Source organism: Schistocerca serialis, chromosome 7 (genome assembly GCF_023864345.2).
Source record: "Schistocerca serialis cubense isolate TAMUIC-IGC-003099 chromosome 7, iqSchSeri2.2, whole genome shotgun sequence".
Lineage (NCBI taxonomy): Eukaryota > Metazoa > Arthropoda > Insecta > Orthoptera > Acrididae > Schistocerca > Schistocerca serialis.
Genome location: NC_064644.1, coordinates 563,488,449 through 563,511,225, shown reverse-complemented (window position 1 = coordinate 563,511,225; position 22,777 = coordinate 563,488,449). Strand labels below are relative to the sequence as shown.

General features: G+C 38.7%; 1 protein-coding gene across 4 annotated transcripts in view; it reads left to right on the top strand.

Annotated features, from left to right (window-relative positions):
• The window catches only part of LOC126412775 (protein broad-minded-like), a 273,178-nt gene that overhangs the window by 197,992 nt on the left and 52,409 nt on the right, over nt 1-22,777 (top strand). For all 4 annotated transcript variants that reach the window (XM_050082544.1, XM_050082542.1, XM_050082545.1 and 1 more), the window contains one exon: nt 3,624-3,757. In XM_050082544.1, coding sequence (XP_049938501.1) covers nt 3,624-3,757 — 134 coding nt within the window. The remainder of the gene's footprint in view (nt 1-3,623; nt 3,758-22,777) is intronic.

Here is a 22,777-nt window from a genome sequence, read left to right as displayed (position 1 = left end):
TGTTGTTCTCTGTATACATAAATTACTTGGCAGTCAGAGTGGGCAGCAATCTGGGCTGTTCACTGATGATGCTGTGGTGCACAGTAAGATGTCGAAGTTAAGTGACTGTAGGGAGATACAAGACAACTTAGACAAAATTTCCAGTTGATGTCATGAATAGCAACTAGCTCTAAATGTGGGAAAATGTAAGTTAATGCAGATGAGTAGGAAGAACAAACCTGTAACATTCAGATACAGTATTAATGGTGTGCTGCTTGACACAATTAAATCATTTAAATATCTGGGCATAACATTGCAAAGCGATATGAAATGGAACGAGCGTGTGAGTAGGAAAGGCAAATGGTTGACTTTGGTTTATTGGGATAATTTTAGGAAAGAGTGGTTAACCTGTAAGGGAGACCACATATAGGACTCTGGTGTGGCTTATTCTTGAGCACTTCTTGAGTGTTGGGATCCATACCAGTCGGATTGAGAGATGACATGTAATCAGTTCAGAAACAGACTGCTAGATTTGTTATTGGCAGGTTTGAACAACATGTAAGTCTTATGGAGATGCTTTGGGAACTCAAATGGTAATCCCTGGATGGTGATGTTCTTGTCAAGAAACACTATTGAAAAATGTAGAGAATTGGCATTTGTAGCTGACTGTGAAATGATTCTACTGTTGCCAATATACCTTGTGTGTAAGGACCACGAAGATAAGATACGATAAATTAGGGCTCATACAGAGGCATATAGATAGTAATTTTTCGCTTGCTCTATTTGTGAGTGGAACAGGAAAGGAAATGACCAGTGGTGGAACATGCTGCCCTCCGCCATGCACCTATGGTGGCTTCCAGAATAGATGTACATTTAGAACACTTCATAACACTTAAGTCTATATTTGATGTTAACAAATTTCCCTTCTTTAGAAACACTTTTCTTGTCGTTGCCAGTCTGCATTCTATATCTCCTGTATTTCAGCCATCATCTGTTACTTTGCTGCCTAAATAGCAAAACCCATCTACTACTAAAAGTGTCCCATTTCCTAATCTGATTCCCTCAGCATCACCTGATTTAATTCAACTCTATTCCATTATCAGGTTACCTTCCATTAGGAAAGTTGGTGCACTCAGTGACTGAAATTATTTATAAATTATAGAGCGCAGCAATCAGTCATCCCTACTGTATTCGGTAGTATTCAAACAACTGTGACTGACTCCCGAAAAAAAAAAAAAAAAAAAAAAAAAAAAAACAGACGATTCATTGCTGCACTCTATAATTTATAGATATTCCATCATCCGTTTTTATGTTCATCTTACATCCTCTTTTCAAGACAATGTCTATTCCATTGAACTGCTCTTCTAAGTCCTTTGCTCTCTCTCTGACAGAATTATAGTGTCATTGGCAAATCTCGAAGTTTCTGTTTGTTCTCCCTGAACTATAATTCCTTTTCCAAATTTTTCTTTGGTTTCCTTGCTCAGTGTATAGATTGAATAGCAGTGGGGATATGATACAACACTGTGTCACTCCCTTCTCAACCACAGCTTACTTTTCATGCCCCTTGACTCTTATAACTGCTGTCTGGTTTCTGCACAAGTTGTAATAACCTTTTGCTCCCTGCATTTTACCCCTGATACATTCAGAATTTGAAAGAGAGTATTCCAGTCAACATTGTCAGAAACTATCTCTACAAGTGCTATAAATGCATGTTTGTCTATCCTCAACCTCTCTTCTAAGATAAGTCATTGGGTCAGTACTGCCTTGTGTCTTCCTATGTTTCTCTGGAATCCAAACTAATCTTACCCAAGGTCAGTTTCTACCAGTCTCCATTCTTTTGTAAAGAATTTGTGTCAGTATTTTGCAACAGTGACTTATTAAACTGATAGTTTGGTAATTTTCACACATTTCAGTACCTGCTTTCTTTGGAATTGGAATTATTACATTCTTCTTGACACCTGATGGTATTTCATCTGTGTCATACATCTTGCACACCAGGTGGAAGAGTTTAGTCATGACGCTCTCCCAAGGCTGTCAGTAGTTCCGATGGAATGTCATCTACTCATGGGGCCTTCATTCGAATTAGGTGTTTCAGTGCTCTGTCACATTCTTTTCACCATATCATATCTTGCATATCATTTTCATCTATGTCCCCTTCCATTTCTAAAATATTGTCTTCATTTCCCTTGTATAGACACCCTGTATAATCCTTGCTTCTAAATCCTAACATTTGCCCTCTAGCCATTCCCGCTTATCCAATTTGCTCTTCCTGTCAATCTCAATTTTTAGATGTTTGTATTCCATTTTGCCAGCTGCATGTGCTGCATTTTTATTTTTTCTCCTTTCATCAATTAAATTCAGTAATTCAATATCTCTTGTGTTATCCAAAGATTTCTGCTAGGCCTTGTCATTTAAGATTGATTGGTTGATTTGGGGGGGGGGGGGGGGGGGGACCAAACAACAAGGTCATCAGTCCCATTAGATTATGGATGGAAGTCGGCTGTGCCCTTTCACAGGAAGCGATTTAGGGAAATCATGGAAAACCTAAATCAGGATGGCCTGACGTGGATTTGAACCATCATTCTCCCAAGTGCAAGTCCAGTGTGCTAACCACTGCGCCACCTCAGTTTGTCATTTTACCTGTTTATCCTATACTGCCATCATCATTTCATCTCTAAAAACAACCCATTCATCGTCTACTATATTCCTTTCCCCTGTTTTAGTCAACTATTGCCTAATGCTCCCCTGAAACTCTCAACAACCTTCATCTTTAATAACTAATTCAACTTCCAATTGGTATTTCTGATGTTATGATTGTTTACCCATTGCAGTGCTAATGTGGTGGTTTCTCTATCTCAGGATGATCATTTGTGATGTAAACTGGGAGCAAAATGAATTATTCATTTTAGAAGGTCTTTGTGTTTTCAGCATGGCTTTCTTTCCATCATGTCTCATTTATGATTAGGGAATATGAAATGAGTAGATTATTCAGAACTGAAATCTGTCTTTTGTGCATAATGTTTTCCCAGCTAAGCTATGTAAGATTTTTCTCTGTAACAAACTGATGATTTAAGTTAATTTTTGAAAAAAAAAATTACTCATAAAACAGAAAAAAATTAATTGAATTCAAATCACACTTGAGCATTTAACTTTAATATGATACAAAGACTTAGTTGAATACACATTCCACTCAGTAGGAAATTCATTTACAACAGATTTTCATATAACTATATTTCAGAAATTAACTTTGTTTTCTGTAAAGTGGAAACACTGTGTTTCTGTATATGAGATAATTGATGTAAGACAATCTAATATAGTTTTGTTGAAGTGTAGACATGAAAAGTGAAAGTTTCCTTGTGGAAAATTAATAAACTAAATGTTTTCTGAGATAAATTAATGCAATGTTTTTTACCATAATCCTTATAAACTGAAAAAAATTTATGTGACTAACTGTTGATCCTTGTCCTTAGTACAATATCTCAAGTAATCTGCCAGCTTTTGTAAACAATTTATGCATTAAAAACCTGATCATAATACACTATTATTTTGGGTGTGTGTGAAGTGATATGGTCAAGACCTTAGTTTCAAGTCTGTGAAAAATATATCGTTTTCACTAATATCCATCATGTGCAACATTTTTACAGGGTACTGTTGTCCACAGAATTGTAGGAAATTTGTCTGAATACTATGGAAACACTATATCAAGTATTGATTGGGGTAGTACTGCAGATCATAGCTTATGGCCAGAGGAACAGCTTGGGATTCGCATGACTGTGAGGTAAAATCTTTTTTTAAAAAATTAGCACTATTAATTTAGCATAACTTATATTCTGACATCACTTCTTAAATTATCTGTATGGCCAGGAGTAAATATGTAAGATGGCAGTGAATGAGTGATGTGCGTTAGTTTGGCTCGCAAGATCATCTGAATTTTGGAGGTATTATTAAGCAACTAGGCTGTTATATATATTACAAGAATAGTATGGAGAGTGCCTAGCGACACATTAGCATTTGATTTTGAAAATCTGTGACTTGGAACTGCACTTAAAATAGACAATTGTCGAGCAATGTGCAGCAGCATCACCCGTGGCCAGTCTGGAGTCGAGCCGACACCAGGAGCTGCAGCGACATAACCCGGCATCCCTGACATTGCCATGCTCATGAAAGCTGAAGTGAGTGCTGCATGCCAGTCACAAGATGCACTTGGACTCAATGTGCAGACCACCACTGATGTTGTCATTGCAGCAGTGACGATCAAGATACAGGAGACTCTGGAGATGAATGTGAGTGAGATCCATGCTCTAAACAACTTTAAAAGAAACAGAGGATAGGGCATGATTGCTTGAATGATTGAGAAATTGGGCAAATTTGAGCAATATCAGAGATGCAATACTCTCAACAACAGAGAGGACACCAATGAACTAGTGATTGATCTTAACCAAGAGAAGCTAGGCCTGCAGGTGACACTGAGTGACATAGACAGAAGTCACAGAGTGGGGTGTAAGATGCCAGGACCTTCAAAACCCAGACACATAATAGTGAAGTTTGTGTCTTACAGTGAAAGATCTGAAATCTTCAGAGTGAAGAAGAAACTCACAAAGTCAGGTCTGACAATATGCAAGGATCTCACCTGGAAGACTAAAGGTTCTGAACAGTGTGATCAAGACTTGGGCTACAAAATGTGTTGTGAACAAAAGGTGGCAGAATAATGATGAAGACTGAAAATGGGAAAAGATCAGTGTACGATGCAGATGAACTCAAATGCATGTGCTTTAGAAGCTAAAACATCTCAACTCTTGCTACCTCTAGTTCGTGTGTTTATCTTTGTGTCTTTATTTTGTAAAGAAACAATCAGATTTTGTAATCTTTTCTTAAAACAGGTTCCTGATATAATAATTTTGTTTGTTTAGGTTTACTTTTAATACCAATTACAGATTTTCTGTTCAATTCTCATACTTCCAATATCAATATAGTGTATTCTTTCACTATTATTTCACTATTCCCACAGGGCCCCAATTCAGACAATTAATGTACTGTCTTATTTCCATTTTCATTTAGGAATTTATTATAGTATTACTGTTCTTACTCATAATTGGAACTATTAATGACACACTGTGTTTTTGTTCCATTTAGCTTTCAATGCTGTTCCACATAGGTTATTCTAATTCTGTTTAGTGAGTTTCTTCTCTTGTTTCCAGTTGGCTGTTCAGCAACCAATATAACACCAGCTGGCCTCAGTGACAATATCTCCTTACTCCACCTGTTAGCTGTCACTTCACATCCAGGAATCCTGCTCCTTTACCTCCTCTACATCAGAGCATTCCATTACACATCGTTCCCCATCTTTACTGGCCCAGAGTCACTGTCTCCAACCAGTGGAATCTTCTCCAGCTTTGCACCTGAATGTACTAAGCTTCACACTGCATGCACAAATGTCCAGTCTCACCAGCTCATCTCAAAAAGTTACATCATACATTTCAAGAAATGGACATCCATGTAATACAAGGGAGGTTTGAAAAGTTCTCAGAATGGAATTGAAAAAAAGTACTTACATCACTGAAACTTTTTATATTTCTGAAATGTAGTCTCCTTGTAGAGTAATGCCTTGGTCCAACAATGTTCCAGTGCCTTGATCCCATCTCCAAAATGAGTTTCCTCCAGGCCTGCAAAATAGTTGTCAATTCTGACTGTCAATTTTTCATTTGAAGTGAATCTTTGACCACCAAGAAAAATTTTCAGTTTTGGAAAGAAATGGAAGTATGACGGAGACATATCAGGTGAATAAGGCAGGTGTGGCTACAATTCATACCTTAGTTCCTGTAATTTTGCCATGGTGATGGCACATGTGTGTGGGCACACATTGTCTTGATGGAAGATGAATTTCTTCCTTGCTAAACCTGGATTTTTTCTTGTATCTTTTGTTGCAATTTGTCCAGGAGGTTAGCATAGTATTCTCCAGTTATTATTTGCAAACTGGGGAGATAACCTACAAACAGTACCTCCTTCACATCACAGAACACTAATGCCATGACCTTTCCCGCCAAAGGAATTGTCTTTGCTTTATTTGGTGGTGGAGAATCAGCATTTTTCCACTGCTTTGACTGTTGTTTTGTCTCTGGGGTATAGTAGTGCACCCAGTTTTCATCTGTTGTGACAAATTGGTGCAAAACGGCCAAACGTTGTTCCGATATGTCCATTCTCATGCATTTTTGATCCAGCTGCAAGAGTTGCAGCATCCATCTTGCAGATAATTTTTTCATTTCTAATTCTTCAGTTAAAATGTGATATACCATTTCAGATGACATCTGGCAAGTGTGAGCAATTTCATGCACTTTCAGTTGGCAATCTCCATGACCATTTTGTGCACTTTTGCAATGATTTCTGGAGTAGTGACACATCTTGGCTAACTGCTGTGCAGATCATCATCTAAGCCCTCCCTACCAAATTTAAATTCATTTGTGCACTTGACAACAGTTGAATACGAAGGAGGAGAGTCCCCCAGTGTATTCTGGAAATCAGCATGTATGTTCTTTGCTTTCATACCTTTCTTTGCAAAGTACTTACTCACTGCTCGAATCTCAATTTTTTCCATCTTCGCAAATCACTATGCAGGAACAACAGAGCCACATCACCACCACAGCTCTTTTCCAAGAGCACTGACATGGCACATGTTTACAGGCAACAGTCCAATGAATATTACGTGAACAACATGTTGCACTACCACTGACCTCTCGTGGTGAGTCCGAGAACTTTTCAAACCACCCTCGTACTTCTTTCGGAGACCTGGCTCCAATCGAGTATTCCCACAAGTTCAGTAAATCTAGACAGCTGTATCTTTCTAAGACACAACAAATGTGACTGACAAAGGAGTGGAGAGGGGGCACATGTATGCTCTGATTTATCATCTACTGTACTACATACATCCAATGATAATGGGGATAAACAAGTGGAATACTTGTTCCTAGAGATTGAATCCATTAACTGCAAGTGCCTGATATGTGTACTCTACAGCCTTCCTATAGTAAGGTGATTTGCCTGCTTTGAAACTGCTCTTTAAAGACTTGATTCAACATACATATATATATTATTACAGTTGGTGGCACTGCCATAAATAAATTTTCTGTACAGTAGTCCATCCAGGGTGAAATTTAAGTAGATGCTTTCTTCAAACATATCACTACTTCAGCTTGCTGTTACCCATCATATGGACAATAGTCACACTATCACAGATATATTTGTGACGAAATCCCCAGACAGAATTGTTTGTATCTCTGAAATACCTGCACCTGTCATATTCACCCATGACTTAATTTTCACGATGTACTCACTAGAAAGTGCTAGAAAGATACTGCTGCTGACTACATACTGAGACTTCAAATGCATTAATTTATCTGAACTTGCAACTGAGGCACAACAGGTAGTGTGGGGATTGTTCTCTGATCCATTCTCTGACATAAGCCATAAACTTCATCGGTTTACTAATAAACTTACTCAGCTACATGATAATTATGTCCCCCTTAGCACCAGAAAAGTAAGACAGAAACATGCATCTTGGCTAACTGAATAACTCCGTTGGTTGGTTTGTGGGGGTTGAAGGGACCAGACTACAACTGAATAACTAAAATGGCTAATGAACCTCAGAGACACTGCACATCGGACATGGAGTATAAGCTACACCCCACTCCAGAAAATCCTATTACTTACAAGTATAAATGGAGCAGAGTTGGTCAAGCTGTGAGAAACACAAAACTCAGATGTGTCCATACTTTAATGTCAGCTGTCCTCTAGAAAGATCTGTGTGGTCTCGGTATATGAAAAGCAAAAGCTGCAGCTGATCCTATTGGTTCAGCTGATGAACTGAACTGATACTTTACATTACCTAAACCACAACTGAACACAAATGAAACAGAGATTCATTGATTTCTTCATGGGGGTACAGGACCATATCCACAAAAGATTCTCTCTAAAGCATGTTACTTGCAACAACTTCATAAAAGCCATCATGCATATCAGATCAGCATCTACTGGACACGATGGCATCACAGTCCTAATGATGAAGCATGTGATTGACCAACTTCTGACCACAATAACAGATGTCTTAAAAGCTCATTAAAAACAAGTGCTTTTTCTGGGCCTGGAAACTGGGACTAGTTAAGCCATTGCCTAAAAAGGGTGTTGCCATAGCACCCTCTGACTACCTACCTATTGGCATTCTTCCTGCACTGTTCAGGGCTTTGAAATATGTAGTCCCTGACTAGCTAAGCAACTACCTAACTACACACAATCTCCTAGATGAATAACAATCAGGCTTCCACCAACATCACAGCATATCTGCCTTAATAAAGGTGACAGATCACCTGAAGCTCACTATGGGTGCACAATAGGTGATTATTATGTGCTTCTCAGATTTCAGCAAAGCCTTTGACACTGTCAACTAGGACATTTTACTTGCCAAACTTAAGCATCCCAAATTTCTCACCAACTGCAGTGCAATGGTTTCACTCATACCTGATGTCTCACTGATCTGGCACCATAAAGTCACAGTAAAGGCAGATGGTATCATGGGTCTCCCATGATTTGATACTAGGTCTTATTCTCTTTCCATTGTACATAAATGATGTGCCGTCAGTTTTGTCCTACTGCAGATACTATCTGTACACTGATGACTTTCAGTTGTATATAAGTACAAAACCAATAAACCGTTTAGACACCTACCAAGAATCTCATTACTGACCTATGTGCACTATCAAAATGGGCACAGGATATAGGATTAAAGTTCAGCCCATCCAAAACCCATGCAGTACTGGTTGAGCATTCTAGGCTCATTAGCCCAAAATATTGTGAATCCCTACTATCTTTAACCCTAAATGGGACAAATATCTACTTCTCTCCTTCAAAAAAGAGTCTGTGAGTAACAATAGCTGAAAATCTATATTGAACTGAGCATGTAACTGCAATGGGCAAGAAGGGATCAGCATTATCTCTATACCCCATGAAAATATAAAAAGGTCTTCCCTCTTGACCTGAAAAAGGACGTTGTACAAACACTTCTATTCCTAATTATTGGTTACAGTGATGTTATCCTGGAAGGCTGTTCTCAGGAAAACTCATGGGACTTGGAGCTGGTGGGTAATGCCTGTGTTCATTATATTTCTGATGTTCCACTCTTTGACCACATTTCATCATTATATTCATAGCTCTGCTGGTAGACAAATGCAGAGATTTCCATACCCTCTGTCTTTACTGTCTTATCAATGAACACTGTACCCCATATCTATCCTCACCCTTAATGCTCTTACCTGAACAACATGGCATAAACACTGCTCCCATCAGAGCAAAATCCTTTCTCCCCCACTTCATTGTTCAGCCACTTTCTTGAAGTCTTTCTCATTAGCAGAAACCCAACTCTTGTACAACTTCTCACATTATATTAGAGAACTGAGTAACACCTTCAACTTCAGAAAACACCTAATGACACATCTGCTAAAGCAGCAATAAGGATTACCGTTTACCTGTACATACTCATTACTCTTGTACATCGTTCTTTCGAACCTAATCTTCCTCATTTCCCAGTATTCTGAGCCAATGCAGTAACCTTAAATTTTCTGTACCCCAGAACTCACTATATCAGAAAGCATCTATTTTGTACACCTATAAATTATTCTTGTATCTGCTACTATCATTATTATTATTATTATTATTATTATTTCTTTCCTTTCTCAGACGTTATGTCTGGTTAAAAATGGAAAGTGACGCGGACCTTGATCAAGTGTGACTTCCTTTTAACTGTATGGTATATGTTATTTTGCATTTAGGAACTTTCGGTTAATTGAACATGTATCAATAATTACAGATTTCTGTAGTAGTATATATACGTTTGGATGTAGCTGTATTGCGTTGATGTACTGGTGGATATTGTGTGGTATGACTCCTGTAGTTGATAGTATAATTGCTATAATGTCAACTTTTCCTGATGCCACATGTCTTTGACTTCCTCAACCAGTTGGATGTATTTTTCAATTTTTTCTCCTGTTTTCTTCTGTATATTTGTTGTATTGGGTATGGATATTTCAATTAGTTGTGTTAATTTCTTCTTTTTATTGGTGAGTATGATATAAGGTTTGATATGTGGTGTTGTTTTATCTGTTATAATGGTTCTGTTCCAGTATAATTTGTATTCATCATTCTCCAGTACATTTTGTGGTGCATACTTGTATGTGAGAACGTAATGTTTTATTAGTTTATGTTGTATGGCAAGTTGTTTATGTATTATTTTTGCTACATTGTTATGTCTTCTGGGGTATTCTGTATTTGCTAGTATTGTACATCCGCTAGTGATGTGATCTACTGTTTCTATTTGTTGTTTGCAAAGTCTGCATTTATCTGTTGTGGTATTGGGATCTTTAGTAATATGCTTGCTGTAATATCTGGTGTTTATTGTTTGATCCTGTATTGCAATCATGAATCCTTCCATCTCACTGTATATATTGCCTTTTCTTGGCCATGTGTTGGATGCATCTTGATCGATGTGTGGCTGTGTTAGATGATACGGGTACCTGCCGTGTAGTGTTTTCTTTTTCCAATTTACTTTTTTCATATCTGTTGATGTTATGTGATCTAAAGGGTTGTAGAAGTGGTTATGAAATTGCAGTGGTGTAGCTGATGTATTTATATGAGTGACTGTTTTGTGTATTTTGCTAGTTTCTGCTCATTCTATAAAGAATTTTCTTAAATTGTCTACCTGTCCATGATGTACACAAAGCAGTCACTCATATAAATACATCGGCTACACCATTGCAATTTCATAACCACTTCTACAACCCTTTAGATCACATATCATCAACAGATACAAAGAAAGTAAATTGGAAAAAGAAAACACTACATGGCAAGCACCCGTATCATCTAACACAGCCACACATCAATCAAGACACATCCAACACATGGCTATGAAAAGGCAATATATACAGTGAGATGGAAGGATTCATGATTGCAATACAGGATCAAACAATAAACACAAGATATTACAGCAAGCATATTATTAAAGATCCCAATACCACAACAGATAAATGCAGACTTTGCAAACAACAAATAGAAACAGTAGATCGCATCACAAGTGGATGTACAATACTAGCAAATATAGAATACCCCAGAAGATATGATAATGTAGCAAAAATAATACATCAACAACTTGCCATACAACATAAACTAATAAATTATTATTATTGCCATTATTTTTATTATTACTATCAGTGGTAGCAATTGCCATAGCACTGTTACTGCCACTGTTAACTTTATTAGCCCTAGTCAGTATTATATACTCACACTGGCACTTCAGACACTCAAATCATTTCAGTACTCATATTACAACTGTTATTTTTTAGGAAAATATGATGTAAAAAAGGCACTGTAAGTTAGAAATCCTGCTCCAGTGTAAGAGAGGGCTTGATGGCCCTATCATATCAGATTAAATAGATAAATAATTCCCTTAGTCAGAAATGTTCTTCTAAGACTTACGACAGGACAAATAAAATTTGTCAACTAAAACATACTGGCATGTGATGTGTACCATCCATATTGCTCAGAAAATATGAGGATTGGAACTTTAATAGTGGTAACTATTTATTTACAGCTCCTACAAGGTAGATATGTGTTTCAAAATTTTACTGACCTTCAAAGTAGTCACTAGTGTTGTGTATAACCCAATGCCAGTGATGTGGATACTCTTAACAGTGCCAGTTGTGTTGACAGTTTGAGCAGCGTGGTCTATTGCCTGACGAATTTGTAGCAGTTCTGAAGCGAATGCCGTGAAGTGTTTCCTTCTGTTTAGAAACTGAGTTGAACTCACGAGGGTTTAAGTCAGGGGAGTGCAGTTGGTGATATAGCACTTAGCAGCTCCATCAGTCAAACAAATCAGTAACAGCTTGCACTGCATGTGCTTGAGCATTGTTCTGCAAAATGATGGTCAGCTCCTGCAGAAAGTGTCATCACTTCTGCCTCTATGCTGTTCATTTTTGGAACACAACCTGTGACCAGCTTAGATACAGAAGTGATGACACTTTCTGCAGTAACTGACCATCATTTTGCAGGACAATGCTCAAGCATGTACAGTGCAAGCTGTTACTGATTTGTTTCGCTGATGGGGCTGCTAAGTGCTGTACTAACTACTGCACCTCCTTGACTTAAGCCCTTGAGAGTTCAACTTGATTTCTAAACTGAAGGAAACACTTCATGGCATTCGCTTCAGAACCGTGCCGTTCGAACTGTCAATACAACTGGCACTGCTAAGAGTATCCTATGACTTACTTATCACTGGCAATGGGTTATACACAATGCTGGTGACTACTTTGAAGGTCAGTAAAACTTGGAAACATGTATCTATTTTGTACGAGCTGTAAATAAATAGTTGCCACTATTAAAGTTCCAACCTTCATATATATGGACTAATTACACTGCAGAACTTCAGGAGAAGAGATTGCTGCCGGATTAAGTTGTGAGGTACATACAATGATGGCTCAGGTAGTAAGATTGTCACTGTATGATATTGTGACTATATTTGAATCTAACTGCAGCATACAGTTTTAATCTTTCATGAAGTGTCAATACTGAAGATGATAGACATTTTCTATGTGTTGCTTCCAACTTAAATTTGAAGGATCATATAGAAAACGCTGTGGGGAAGGCTAACCAAAGACTGCATTTTATTGGCAGGACACTTAGAAAATGTAACAGATCTACTAAGGAGACTGCGTACACTATTTTTGTCTACTGCTGCACGGTGTGGGATCCTTACCAGATAAGACTGACAGAGTACATCAAAACAGTTCAAAGAAGGGCAACATGTTTTGTATTATCATGAAATTGGGGAAAGAGTGTCTCTGAAATGATACAGGTTTCGGGATGGACATCATTAAAGCAAAGGCATTTTTTGCTGTACGGCAATCTTCTCACGAAATACCAATCACCAAATTTCTCCTCTGAATGTGAAAATATTTTGTTGATGCTAGCCTACACATGGAGAAATGATCACCATGATAAAATAAGAGAAATCAGAGCTTGTACGGAAAGATATAGGTGTTCATTCTTTCCGCACACTATATGAGATTGAAATAATAGAGAATTGTCAATGTGGTTCAATGAACCCTCTGCCAGGCACTAAAATGTGATTTGCAGAGTATCCACGTAGATGTAGATGTAGATATAGATGAGAGATAACAATTAAGAAGTGTGAAGTAAGAGGAGGAAAAAATGTAATACAGTGACAGAATGGTCAAAATGAAAAAGGAAAGACGCAGATAGCTGATGATCAAACTGTAAAGAAAAGCAAATGTAGAATTCAAGAAATAGAGGAGACAAATTATAAGATAAAGTCAATAAACATGAAGTAGTGAGAAAATGGTGTAACAAATGCATGGCTTAAAGATATGTGGCATTGAACAGAGAGAGAAACCAACTTAGAAGTTAATGGATAATATAGTGAAATTTGACAAGAAAAAAAAAACCCTTCTCCAGGACAAATTCACAACTCCAAATTTATCAGTTGGTTGTTTTGATTGTAAGACTATGTAGTGGAGCTGGTATGAGGGTCACAACTATTAGTACTCATTTTAATCTTCTGTAAATTGCATCATGGAAGAGTACCTTCAGGAATGTGGTATGAATCAAGTTGTACATTATAAAAGTGAAAAAGATGTTGTAAACATCATCACCAACTGTGTCCTCAGAGTCTTTCATGGTGGCATGACTAGATAAAATCTTCTTGGTTTTCAGGCTGTGTCTATTCCAATAACATTCACGAGCTTTCAATGGCTAGCTCCACCATCGTTGTCAGGAGTAAAACTACTGAATGCCAGGACTGGCACTATTTCCCATTTGTATACCTATGATTATGGCCACTGGCACAAATTGGAAAGGGCTGAAATGACATGTGCACGAAAGGCAAGCTGGGCTGCTCATAGCACCAAAACTGGGAAATATGTTGAAATGATGTAATGGTTAGTCTGGACGTGGTATCACTTTTTACGAGGATGCCAGTACAAGACACGCTGGATCCTTCGGGCCAACAGTTTTCACCTGGAATCTTCAAGTTGTTCCATCTTGTTCTAACAACAATGTACTTCTTGTACTGTGACAAATATTATGAAATGACAGATGGCACAGTAATGGGCTCGCCACTGTCTCCTGCAGTCACAAATTTCTTCATGGAGCCCTTTGAGGAACAGGCTCTGAACTCTGTGGTGTTGCGTCTCTCTTGCTTCCCTAGGTATGTTGATGAAACCTACATAAGAAAGCAATCCTAAACACATTAATACACAGAGCCAAATTTATTTCAGACGATGACCACCTACAGTCTGAATTTCAGCACTTGAGGCACATATTCAAGGAGAATGGCTACAGCAAAAGAGAAATTGCAAATGCTTTCAGGTGTCACCAAAGAAGGATGCCTTGTGAAGTGGCAGAAGAAGCCAAGCCCGTGGCTTTCCTGCCATGCTGTGGGGCAACAAGCAGCAAGTTAGGATGTCTACTGCAAAGACATGGATTGAGACCAGTGTTCCAGCCCACAGCAAGATATGAGATATGTTGTACCCTGTTTAAAATGAAATAGCTCTACATGTGCCCAGTGTCTATGGTGTCCCTTGCCTTTGCGGCAGCATGTATATAGACCAGACAATTCACACAGTTGCGGAGCATTGTACTGAGCACAAGAGACATATTAAGCAAAGGGAGCTCGACAAGCGACCATAGCTGAGCATTGCCTCGATGGACACAAAATACAGTTTGATAACACAAGAGTCTTGGCTCAGGTGTCAACAAACTGGGACTCAGTTACAAAAGAGGTGGATTAGATTAGAATGAACAGCAACAATTTCAACAGAGTACAGGGCTACAGACTGAGTGGGACATGGGGGCAGACTTTGGATGTCGAAAGGAAGCAACAGTGGATGCCTAACACTTGTAGGGAGGTGGGAGCAGCAGTTTCAAACATGGCGCTGGCCTCTTGGGGCACCTGACGTCACTCGATCATGCGATGGGCCGGAGCTGCTTTGAGCTGCCCAGCTCACCTTCCATGCACGGATCATGTCAGCCCTCTCTGATTGGTACCAGTGGCCATAATCATAGGTATATAAATGCGAAATAGTGCCAGTCCTGGCAGTCAGTATTTTTACTCCTGATGACCATTTAAAGCTTGAGAATGTTATTGGAATTGATGCGGCTTGAAAACCGAGAAGATTTTATTCAACATCATCAACTACAACAAATTGTTTGGCTTATATAAACAAATTTTGACATAATGAAGTTAATAGCCAAGATCCTGCTTTTGAAGGACAAAAAAGCTACTTTCTTGGTTATATTAAATAAGTACTGTTTATGTCCTTTTGCTAGCTTAGAATGGTTATCTTTATGCCACAAAACTAGAGATCTTTTTATGATGAGCTCTGCTACCTCTCCTGCAATCCTTCAATTCTGGATCATTTGTACAAAGAGCTGCTAATAAGACTTATTTTTATTGTTTAGTGGCTATGAACTGACTTATCCATTATTCCTGTAGCAGTAAACTTTTTTTATATATCATGTAGTCTTCATTAATCAACACTTAATAAAGTGTCCTTACAAATCATGTAAGCTTAATATTGTGTAGATACTTTAATTATCTTTTGTAAATAAACTTATTGTTCGTAAATAATTCTCACTTTTTCTCATAAGTAAATATCATTTCAGAGAGTACTTATGCTTTAAAGCTACATTTAAATTACAAAATTCATCTGTTGCTAAATAATCTCAATTGCAAATTATTTTGTCAAAAAATAAAATTTAGCAATCCCCTCATAAACAATTTTTAACTAAATCCCTTAAGCACAAATTCACTTTCCAAAACAAACCTATGCAAAAACTCCTAGAGAATCATTAGGAATGCTAATTAGTGTGAGGCATGTCAACATTGTAAAATTATGAGATATAATTGCTAGCAACTGTCTGCAGGAGGCAAAATATTAGCTTAGCAGGTACGCACCCATATAAAACACATGTCAGTACCTTAGCTTTCAGAACTATCAATTCCTTTTCAGGGAGGAGGGAGGTATAACAGGGGAAAGGTTAAAATGGAAGACAGGTCACTCAGGCCCCAGGTTGTGAGGCAATTACCTGCTGTGAGGACAGGGACAGATAAAGGTCTGCCTCCCCCTGTTCCCGTGTTCTAATAATTCCAAAAGCTACAATCGTGCCATGTATTTTATGTGTATTCTATTGGCTTTCGAAGGTACATAATGGACAGTAATTGTGTCTCATAACTTTGCTTTTTTCTCATGTGATTTTTTTTTTTATACAAATGTCAGCATTGTTTTCATGTGTAATGTAAAACAACCTACATGCTACTCACTTCTGGATATGCAGTGATTGTCACTGTTTCTGCACAGTACTGGAAAAATGTTGTGGGTGTAAAGGACACAGTGAAATGTAAACTCCATAATAATTATAGATACACATTGGAGTAATTAGTGTTTTGTTTGTCTGTTCATAATTTCCATTACATCTGATACTGTAAAAGACATAATACATTTGAATTCTTGATAACTTCCTTTGTGTGTTGTGAAATAAATAATAATTTTTACTAGAACTAACAACTGGGGAGCCTGGCATGATAGTCAATACACAAGAATCACTCCAGTCATTATTTAAATTTTACTGTGGCAGTTTAAATAAGATTTTTTATGGCAAACCTATCATCGAATAACACCAGTATTGAAATATTGTGTGTGGCAGTGAAAATACAATCTTTCTGGTGAAAAATGTAAAGCTATGGTTTTTTCAAATTTTTTGCAAATATTAGCAATGAGATGACAAAGTAGCATTACATTTTGGGATTGCTCAATAGTGAAGTGTCTGAGGTGATTTCAGGTTTCATGACCAAACCATTATCAGCTTTCCCATGTATGACTTAAAAACACATCTTACTGCATAGTTTGAATAATCAGAATCACACAAAGTTAAGAAATTGCCAACCAGAGTAGAACCAGGAGACAAAAAGCCACCATCTACTTTTCCTCAAGGGACGCCTGCAGTTGCTGGAATGCAAGTAATGAATGATTTTTTTAAGAACTATACTGTCACGTAGAAGAACGTGTAATTAAATGAATGATGAACACTAACTTCACTTAATGAAGGTTTATTCAGCACTTGTACATACAAGAGTGCAGAGCAAACTGCCTGTGGCCAGAACACATACGATATATATAGAGTTACAGAATATTCCAGTACATTGATTCTTGATGTTTGTGGATACTTCTAGAATGTAGTGAAACTGAATATAGAAATTAAAATTTTACAGTTCAGTTGGGTTGTGAACTCACGACTCTCCATGCAACAGTCTAGTATAATAACCACTACACTACAGTGGCTGTGCTACTCAGCTTCTTCTGTGACATTGCTCCCTCCTTAAGAGAACAGCATCTTGGTGTTACGCCCTCCTCGTTCGGGAATGAGTAATTGGTCCTGCATACTCTGACTCCTGATAACAGATGTTCACCCTGGCAGTGATCTTCTTAGAACTTCCCTTGCCACTATGCTCTTCATCACCTTTCTGCTTGTTGCCTGTCACTGGAGCTTTGAATTTACCCTGGGTTGCAGGATCCTTATAGGGCTTCATTCGAAGGACATGGACCGTATCTCTGATCTTTCATCATCTTGTGTCGGGGTGGAAATCTTCAACTTCATAAGTAACATCAGGCAACTGTCTTACAACCTTATAAGGTCCAAAGTAGTGCCTGTGGAGCTTCTCAGAGAGACCAACCTTCCGAACAGGAGTGAAGATCCAGATGAGGTCACCAGGCTGGTAGTAAACAGGGCAATGGCTAGCATCATACCTCCAGTGATCAATATCTTGAGCCTGCAGCATGTGGAGTGAAGCTAACTACGGAGCTTCCTCATTTCTGGTTAACACCTGGCTGATGTACTCTTCGTCCGTGTCATCAGGTTGTAACGGAAGCACAGTGTCCATCGTTGTTGTCGTCATCGTCGCTTCACACCCTTGCACCACGAAAAATGGCATAAATCCTGTGGTGTCTTGTTTGACAGTGTTGTAGGCAAATGTCATGAAAGGTAGCACCTCATCCCAGTTGCTCCGCTTAACATTGACAAACATTGGTAGCATGTCGGCCAACGTCTTATTAAGGTGTTCAGTAAGCCCGTTAATTTGCAGATGGTAGGCAGTCATCATGATGAGTAATGTTGCACCGACGGTTTATCTCTGTCACAAGACTCGATTGAAAAACTTTCCCTCAATCCAAAAGTAACAACCTTGGGGTACCGTGTTTTAATACAATGTCTTCTATGATGAATTTGGGTACCTTGAATGCTTTGGCTGTTTTCACAGCTTTTGTAATGGCATAGCATGTCAGATAATCAGTGCAAACAATAATCCATCTATTGCCACTAGCAGACATTGGAAATAGTCTGAGGAGGTCAATCCCAACATGCTGGATGCTGGAAAGGTGTTTTGGCTGGTGGAATTGGTATGAGTTGGCCGGGTGGTTTCTGAGGAACTGCCTTTCTCCTCTGGGACTCTCGACAGTGCGACACATAGTGACGGACACTCCTAAATAAACCTGGCCAGAAAAATCTCTTGTGGATCCTATCATATGTCTTAATAAATCCTAAATGTCTGGCCTCAGGTGTGTCATGGGATTTCTGTAGTACATTTACGCGCATGTGTTTAGGAATCACTGGTAGCCACCTCTTTCCAAAAGGAACAAAGTTTTTCTTGCAAAGTCATCCATTAACTACCTTAAATTGTCCTTTCACATCCTCTGACTGATTTAAGGCAAGCATAATTTGAGATATCTTGGCGTCCTTCTTCTGCTCAGCAGGGAGATCCTGGAGTGCAATGAGACAGTCACTATCTTCATCAAAGTCTTGATGGACGCACAGGGTTTCTTGAGAGACAGTCGGCATCTTGGTGTTTTCTTCGACTTTTGTACACTATGGTAATGTCATACTCTGGAAGACATAGTGCCCACCTGGTGAGTTATCTTGTTGGATCCTTAAGACCTGTCAACCAACAAAGTGAATGATGGTCTGTAACAACTGTGAATGGTCTTCCATAGAGATACTGTCGAAATTTGCACATGGCCCAGATCACAGCAAGACATTCTCTTTCTGTAGTTGAATATTTTCTCTCAGCTTTTGTAAGTGTCCTAGATGCACAGGCTATAACCTTCTCTTTTCCATTTGAAATTTGCACCAGAACAGCACTGATCCCATACCCACTGGTATCTGTGTGTAGTTCTGTAGGTGCTCTCTCATCATACAGACCAAGTACAGGGTCAGTCGTCAGACCTGTTCACAGCACATTGAAAGAATCTTGTTGAGCACCACCCCAGATAAATTTAGCATCAGCTTTTAACAACTCTTGGAGTGCCCTGGCTTTGATACAAAAGTCTTCGATAAAATGATGGTAATAAGAACATAATCCAAGGAAGCTTCTCACATATCTAATACTTTTAGGAACAGGAAATTCCATTATAGATCTCACCTTTTCTGGGTCTGGCCGCACACCTTCGTTTGACACAAGGTGTCCCAGCATTTTGATTTCTTTTGCTCCAAAGAGACACTTCCTTGGATTAAGTTTCAGTCCTCCTTGTTGGAAACACTTAAGAATGGCCCTCAGTCTTCTATGTGTTTATCAAATGTCTCTGAGAACACTATAATGTCATCTAAATAACAATGCACATCGTCCACCTCAGGTGACGTAGAAGATTACCCATCATCTGTTCAAAAGTTGCTGGTGCGTTACACAAACCAAACGGCATTACCTTAAACTCATATAGGCCCTAAGGGGTAATTAATACAGTTTTCTCATGATCAGCCTCATCTACTTCAATTTTCCAGTATCCCAAGTACATGTCCATGGTTGAGAAAAACTTAGCCCCCTTCAGACAATCTAGTGTATCGTCAATTCGTGGAAGAGGGTAAACGTCCTTTTTAGTTATCTTATTAAGCTCCCTGTAATCAACACAAAAGCGCCAACTGCCAGCCTTCTTCCTGATGAGAACCACTGGTGATGACCATGGGCTCTGCGAAGGCTGAATGATGTCATTCTTCATCATTTTCTCTACCTCGTCGCAGATTATTCGACATTCTGTTGCTGACACATGGTACGCTCTCTGGCTTATTGGTTGATGGTCTCCAGTGCTAATCTGGTGCTTCACCATCGATTTGTCTAATTTGTTCTTCACCTGTGGATTGAAGCATTCAGAGAACTCTTGAAGAATGGCAAGTAGCTTCTTCTGTTGTTCCTTAGTGAGATCTGGTGATAGTTGAACTAGAAGATCTTGTCTCATAGTGGTAGCGCTAATTTTGCCCACAGTCTCAGCATGGGAGGTTTCTATGATGCTCAGCTGTTCTTCAATAAACAGCTCAGCATTTGCTACACACATGCATCTTGGAAGGATCTGTGGTTCTTGGTAACAGTTAACTTTCCACAATTCACTGAATCCGTTCTTAAATGAGATGAAAGAGGCTGGGATGACCAAGTTATTCTTCAGTGGTGTGCTTCTCTAACATTCCACTACAAGATCTATGGGTTGATGCATGGAATGACACATGACAGTTACCTTTCTAGTGCTGACTGCAGGAATTATCACTTCATCTAGCACACATAGTCTCTACACACTCAAATGCGCATTTGTTTTTGCAGATATTCGCCACCCAATTATTGGTGCTGATTTCTTGAATCATTGTGGTCTGTTGCTTGATGTTCACTCAAAATAGTTACTGGAATGAGAAACTTTAATCTCTAGTACTGGCTCTACATACATACCTCTGACAGTTTAGTGCATTTGATTGACGTACATCATAAATATTGAGATGTGCTTAAGAGATATCCTAACATTCACACAGAGGAACCTAATTGCATTTTTCCTGAAGTTAATGTGTAACTTACAATCACAATAACAGGACCTCCAGTGCATGCATGAGCCAGACACTTTTTACCAGAAAAATTTGTGGAAGCAAAACTTGAGATGATCAGCCACCAATTTACATAACACGCATATAAAGGTATAGAAATGTACAAGCTTTTGGAGCCAGTGACTCCTTCTAGCAGAAGGCATGAAGGGTTAGGAGGTGGGGTGAAGGAAAATGACATGAGGTTTAGGAAATGGGGTGAGTTTGAAAAAGCTGCCCATAACCCCAGTTCTGGAGAGTCTTACTGGATGGGATGAGAAGGAAAGACTGATTGTGGAGGACTGTACTGGATGAGATTTGAAAACCTAAGAGCTTTAAGGTACAAGATAGTGCAATATGCAGTACAGAGATTATTGACTAAACATTGGCAATGAGTTAATAAATAGTGTAAAGCTAATTGCATTGTATGTGGTTCACATGGGGGGGGGGGGGGGGGCAGAAAGTAGACAGGTCAGAAAAAAAAGATATAGAAAACTAAAAGGGACCGAAGAAAGGAGTACTGTGACTACAGAAATTAATTTAAATCAAGAACAGGTGGGTGGCAAGAATAAAGGACATGTTGTGATGCCAGTTCACACTTGCGGAGTTCACAGAAACTGGTGTCTGGGGGAAGAATCTACATGGCACTTGCTGTGTTTCTGCATATGAACAAATACATTTGCTTTGATGACTGTATGGAAGGAACTTTGATTTGCATTTTGTGTATTCCTACACATGTGAGAAGCTTGTTCCTTTGGCACCAGATGAAGAACATGTAAAGTACCGGTAGTGGCAACAGCTTCTTCAGTGGCAGGAATAATATCATCTTAATATTAACATGGGAAAATGCATTTTTGGAGAGGAAGAGATATCGTTCTTGGGTTATCATTGTATATAATCAAGTACTTCCATTTTCCTAAAGGAGCAGCAAAAGTACATCATTTTCCAGGACATGAATTTCTGCAGATGTATGCTGCAGAAATCCAACAACCTTTGTTTAACTTGTGCAAAAACACCAAGGCAGAGGATAATTTCACTGTTACATGGACTGGCAAAAATGGACAAATCCTTCTAGGAGGTACAAGAAGAAAGTGCTAATGCAGCTGAGCTTGCTCATTCCTTGACAGATATTTTCTTAATTTTGATGCTTGATGCTTTGGACTATGCTACAGGTCCTTCCTTACACCAGCTACAAGAAGGAATTACTTGTGTTTTTCTCCAGGCCTCTCACCGACACACAACATAACTACATTACCTATGACCATGAACTGTTGGCATCACATTTGGAAGTCAAACATTTTTCTTTTCCTTTGGCAGGCAGAGAATTCACAGTATTCACAGAAAGTAGTCAGAAAAAGCAACACCCAAGCAGCTGCATCATCTGGAATTTTTCAGTCATTTCACCATGGATATTCAATACCTTCCTGCTGAAACATGTCCCATAGTTGCAGGCATCATGTTACCATCCAGCATTTCATATGAAGGCAATGCAAAGGCACAAAGCAGTGACTGTGAACTGGACAAAGTGAAGAATTCAGACTCCTGTTCTTTAGTGTTTTTGCTGATATTGTTACCTGATGGATCATAGCTACTTTGTGATAAATCTACAGGTAAACTCAGGCCATACGTTCCTCCACCCTGCTGACAACAGTTCTTTCATCCACTACATAACTTCCCTCATCCTGGTATCAAAGGCATAGTAAACTTGATGTAACAGCACTTCATGTGGCCTTCACTGAAACAAGATATAAAGTCATGGGAAAAAACATGTGTTAGCTGTGAACAAGCAAAAATTTCAAAATGTTCAACCAGTGCTTGTGGAGCTTTCTGTGAAACTGACAGTCACTTCTCACATATACAT